This window comes from Oratosquilla oratoria, chromosome 29 (genome assembly GCF_046742065.1).
Source record: "Oratosquilla oratoria isolate Oo_2021 chromosome 29, ASM4674206v1, whole genome shotgun sequence".
Classification (NCBI taxonomy): domain Eukaryota; kingdom Metazoa; phylum Arthropoda; class Malacostraca; order Stomatopoda; family Squillidae; genus Oratosquilla; species Oratosquilla oratoria.
In genome coordinates this window covers 38,172,365-38,178,637 of record NC_134805.1, presented here as the reverse complement: position 1 = coordinate 38,178,637, position 6,273 = coordinate 38,172,365, and the positions used below count along the sequence as shown (strand labels likewise).

Genomic DNA, 6,273 nt, shown 5'->3' with positions numbered 1-6,273 from the left:
GGGGTTCAGAGCGGATGTCGTGACGTCATGTCTCTTCTTTTGATTGGCTGGTCCTCAGTCGTGACGTCATATTTCTTCTTCTGATTTCTTCTTCTGATTGGCTGGTTCTCAGTCGTGAGGTCATATCTCTTCTTCTTCAGTAGACGGTTTCAAGCAAGATAAACGAGATGATCGGAATTTTATAAGTATATATATATATACATATATATATATATATTTATATATATATATATATATATATATACATATATACATATATATATATATACATATAAATGTACAACACTAAATGGGTCCCAGTGAACAGATATACATTTCTTATTAACCACAATACACTTTAATTCTAAGCCATCAACATCGAGGGAGACTTGAGGAGACCAACATGCAGATATTGAAAGGTATGGCCAAGGAATCGAACCGGGGCTAGCACGTGACAAGTGTTAGTGACTTAACCGATTGCGCCATCAAGATAGATTTAGTTACCAATTGTACTATCATAGTGGAGATGGGTTGAACGCAAAATTTCGTGTACTTGTATGTAACTCGAACATATAAGAAAAGTTGCGCTCAACTTATATCTCTTTTGATGGCGCAATCGGTTAAGTCACTAACACTTGTCACGTGCTAGCCCGGGTTCGAGTCCTTGGCTGCTGGATTCTAGACTGGGCACACGCGTGGGAGCAACACTGGTGCATTAAGACCAGCGCGTCGAAATGCAACGCTGTATACTGCTGCAAGCGAACCAACAGAACAATCACGAACACTCTTAAAATAAACAACACAAACGTCCCAGTGCAAAACCATACCTGTGTGCTGGGTAGCACACTGGATAGTGGCCTTACCTGACCCCACACTTCCGCAGACAGTGAGTGAAGGCTAAGGCTATGATGGGAAGGCTAATACTTCAAAACTACAACACTGTCCACCAAACGTCGATTGTACCTAGCCCTTGTCAGATCGATTTTGTGCCAGTTCCCGTGAATGAGCCAGCTGACATGTCTCACTAACAACTACAACCATCTGAGGGTTCAGAATACCGCTGTCAAATTCATCACTGGTTCGCGATGGAGCGACCTCAGAACAGCTGAGTCCCTACACCGAGTTTCCAACATCCGTCCACTCAACCGACACAAACACAAACTTCACATGAGACACCTAGAGAGACTGCACGACAGATACAAACACCTAATACAACACATCACACCTAGACTACACCGTACAGACTATTTGTCAGGTGCGCCTCTCCCACGTGCGGTGTACACGATAAATCGTGCATAGCCGCGCATATCAATAATGTATCCCTTCACCAGGTTGGACTGGTGATAATAACAATAATAATGATAATAATAGCGATGATGATGGTGATGATGATGATAATAATAATGATAATAATAATAATAGCGATGATAATGGTGATGATGATAATAGTAATAATAATAATAATAATAATAATAATAATAATGATAATAATGATAATATTGATAATAATGATAATGATAATAATAATAATGATAATAATAATAATGATAATGATAATAATTGTAATAATATCAATAACAATAGTAATAATAGTGATAATGATATAATAATAATAATGATAATGATAATAATAATAATAATAATAATAATAATGGTGATAATAATAATAATAATGATAATAATAATGATAATAATAATAATGATAATAATAATGATATTAATGATGATAATGATAATAGTAATAATAATAATAATGATAATGATAATAATAATAATAATGATAATAATAATGTATATTGCCCATTAGATATCAGGCGGTAAGTACACTCGCTTGGAGGCAACAACCCTCAATGCGTAGAATACACACACAAGCATATTGCAAACAAAAATAACACAACTACATGCACAAACATCAACATAAACTTTTTCTTCTACTGAGATTATTTTCCTTTCTAGCTTTCTCTCCTACTACATTTTCTCATTTCAGTTTACCTACCACTAAAATAATTTCCAATTTCTCTATCTTTCCCTACGACTAAGCCTCCTACTCATTTTCTAACTTTGTTGAATGAGGCGAAGAAGAATAAATATTCCTACGTAACCTCACGGTTACACGTATCAATCCCAGTCTCCAACACCAAGTCTCCTACCCACCCCTCCAAAGCCACGACACCACGAAATAAATATCCTTAATCGTCCTGTGGCAGAACCCCCCTTTTTTTTATACACAACCTTTTCATTTTCATACAGACTTCTCTCCCCCTCCTACAACTACCGATCCCGCGCGAGTGGGTGGTCTGTCCTAACTAGTCCACAGTCCAGTCTTTTGATAATGATTCATGCAGAGTCGAAACGTCAAGCCAATAATGACCGGAATAGGAAATCTACTCTTTCCTTTACCGCTTGCTATAAAGGATACTTTCAGGAAGTTGGAAACTCTGAAGAAGAAATTGATCAACGCTGAATTTGCAGTTGCTTTCAACCAAGCCTGCCTATGAGAAATTTTACTCCCGCGGTACACACACACACACACACACACACACACACACACACATATATATATATATATATATATATATATATATATATATATATATTGATGAAGGTGGAAAAAGAAGTCACGGGTCTAGTTCCGAGTTCCTGAGTTTATTCCTGACCGGTTTCGCTCTATCCTTCTTCAGAGCGAAACCGGTCAGGAATAAACTCAGGAACTCGGAACTAGACCCGTGACTTCTTTTTCCACCTTCATACAACTTGTCACAATGTACCAACATATATATATATATATATATATATATATATATATATATATATATACTGTATATAGATAAGATAGATAAATAGATGTATGTTGTGGCATCATGACAGGTGTATGAGTGGTAAGAATGGAAATTACACGATTAGGAAAGAGACTTTATTCCTGACCGGTTTAGCCTTATGAGGCTTCTACAGAGGTAATAATTTATAGACTGTGAATGCGTTGATATTTATAGGAAGTTGCTGTGGTTTATATATATATATAATATATTATATATATATATAGTATATATATATACAGTATATATATATATATATATATATATATAGTATATATATATATATAATATATATATATACAGTATATATATATATATATATATATATATATATATATATATATTATATATATATAGTATATATATATACATATATATATATATATATATAAGAATAACAAGTAAATGAATATATAAATTAATGAATAAATAGATAATTATAATTAGAAACTGAATCTTACAAGGAGAAATGATGGACAAATTCCTTGGTGGAGATTACATACTACCCTACGACTTTTATCCTATACTAGACCATCTCGGTAGTCTACCGGATTGTGTTTGACATTTAGACGCATCCTTATCTACCTATGACGTCAGATCCGGCCCCGCGGTTTCTTGATCCGTGAGTTCTGGGCTGGCCAGGGGCAGATGTGGAGCTGGCGTTGAGAAGCAAAGAAGTGTAAGACTTGACGGAAGGGTTCGAGTAGCTTTACAATAGCCTTCCAGAATAGCCCAAGGCGTGACGAACGGAACGAAGACTCGTCCACAAGGAATCCCTGCCCCCCCGCCCGCAGGAGCATCCAGGACTCCCCCAGGGGCGGACCTACCCCGGATGACGATGGCGAGCCTCTCCACTGCGGCAACGGTCCTGGTGCTGGTGCTCTGGCTCAGAGGACTGTCCTGTCTGGACGAACGTCGCTGTAAGTCCAAAGTTTTGTTCCTGTTGTTGTTGGGCAAGAGCGACTGCTCCTCCGCAGGCGCTTGCTTTCAGCAGCTGCCGCTAGGCGATTCTATTCGGCCTGAGGAGAGCCGCCGCCGCCTCTGCATTGCTCCCTTCACATGATGGCGCGCCAGGTGATCTTATTCGGTGAGGGGTGGGCCGGGGTGTGGCTAGGACCACGGGCTAGCCTGGTGGCTGGCTCAACGCTCAATTGCATGACGGTTCATCCACCAACTATCAATACTTTTTAGTTAAGGTCTTCCCCCCCATCCCCACCCCTCCATTGTGAGACAAAGCCCCCTCCTCCTTTTCCTCTTCCATCCCCTACCGTGGTCTATACACACCTGGGGGGAGGGTAAGCTACTGGGTTAGAGTTCGAGTCGCAGAGAGCCAGGGGAAGAGAATTACACAGCCTCTCTGGACAGGGATAGAAGATATGGTTCAGTGTGCCTCAAGGCAATACGGGAGAATACTAATACTCCCAAATAGATGACAGATAGGCTGAAAAATGAGATAAGAATAAAAAGAAACATTTACACCAGAATAAGAAACGGGGAAACACACCTTAGATCTCAATATAACGATACGGCAAGACTGGCTAAGAAAGAACACGCGCACAGCGAAACGTAACTACGAATTTAAGGATGCCAGACAAACAAGATCCAACCCAAAGAGATTCTTTCATCGCTACAGAACAAAAAATAACGAAAGGATAGGCCCAGTTAAAGACGACGTTGATGTCATGATAGATTCGGAGGAAAAATGAGCGAGGCGTTTAACAAATATTTTCTCACGGTGTTTACAAAGATATGATACCTGACTGCCACCCGGTTTTCAGTGAGGATGAAGAAAGTAGACTATCCAACATCAGCATTAGTAAGGTAGAAGTAGTCAAACAGATTGATAGATTTAAAGCAACAAAATCCCCGGATCCAGACGAAAATTTTCCGAGTGCTTAAAGAGTGTAAAATTGAAATCTGCGATCAGTTAACGGAAATTTTTGATAAGTCAGTAGCCACTGGTTTTGTGTAAAGTGATTGGGGGCAGGCAAATGTTGTTCCTGTTATTAAAAGGGGATATAAATCGTCTATATGCAGCTACTGGTCACTCAGTTTGACATCAGTTATAGGTAAAATACTTGAATCAATAATAGCTAATAGAATCAGAGAACACATTGGGAGACAATTTGATGCGTGACTCACATCATGTGTTTTGAGTAAGCTATGTGTAACTATATATATATATATACATATATATATATATATATATATATATATATATACATATGTATTAGTAAATAGCTGGAGTCCAGGAACCATTTTTATGGTAGAAAGTATACGCTGGACTTGACGTTCGTCAATTTATTCCGACGTTTCGAACCCTGTCCGGGGTTCGTCTTCAGGGTATTACCCTGAAGATGAAACCCGGACAGGGTTCTAAACGTCGGAATAAATTGACGAACGCCGAGTCCAGCGTATACTTTCTTCCATAAAAATATACATATATATATATATGTATATATATATATATATATATGTATATATATATTATATATATATTATATTATATACATGTATATGTATATATATATATATATATATATATATATATATATATATATATATATATATATATATATATATGCAGCGACAATGTGGTCACCAAGTACAAAAAATGTATAACAAAACTTGAAAGAACACAAAGAGCAATTACAAAATTGGCACCAACACTCTCAAAACTATCATATGAAGAGAGACTAGCAAAACTTGAGCTACAAACATTAGAGCAAAGAAGAGAGAGAGGAGATTTGATAACTATTTATAGAATCATGAAGGGCTTAGAAACTATTGATAGAGAGGACCTAATAAAATGGGATGATAGAAAATACAAGAGGACATGGAAAGAAAATCAAGAAGGACAGTTATAGAAGAGATCTGAAAAAGAACAGCTTTATTCGATTGCATGTAAAGGTTGTGACTTAGTTTACATCGGACAGACTGGGAAGGATTTGGCCAGTAGGATGATCGAACATAAACGGTCCATCAAATATGGAGAAGCTCAGTTGTGTTCCAACATGTTAAGTAATTTAAACATTATTTAGACTGGGACAAAGCTGAACTTATTTCTAAGTCTAGGTGTGAGTTCAGGAGAAAAATGGTAGAATCAACTATAATTGAATACCAGCCCAAAATGAACATTTCAAAGGGGCAATGGTTCCCGGACGTAATTTCAGGGCTTTTCATCACCACCCTTTGTCATGTCAAGGGTGCTGCTTATGTAACACTCACTATTCTATTTTGGTATCTACCGAAGAGGATTGCAGTTTTCAATCGAAATATATAGATTCCTTGTCTCCAGTCTTTTTTTACTCCAATAGCGGTTCTCACGTGATTGACAAATGTGCGAATACATTTTTCACCTGTAATATATATATATATATATATGTATATATATATATATATATATATATATATATATATATATTTGTGTGTGTGTGTGTGTGTGTGTGTGTGTGTGTGTGTGTGTGTGTGTGTGTGT

General features: G+C 37.3%; 1 protein-coding gene across 2 annotated transcripts in view; it reads left to right on the top strand.

Annotated features, from left to right (window-relative positions):
* The first annotated feature begins 3,432 nt into the window (after window positions 1-3,432).
* The window catches only part of LOC143040716 (uncharacterized), a 44,978-nt gene continuing 42,137 nt past the window's right edge, over window positions 3,433-6,273 (top strand). For both annotated transcript variants that reach the window (XM_076212076.1, XM_076212075.1), the window contains exon 1: window positions 3,433-3,715. In XM_076212076.1, coding sequence (XP_076068191.1) covers window positions 3,628-3,715 — 88 coding nt within the window. In that variant the 5' untranslated portion in view covers window positions 3,433-3,627. The remainder of the gene's footprint in view (window positions 3,716-6,273) is intronic.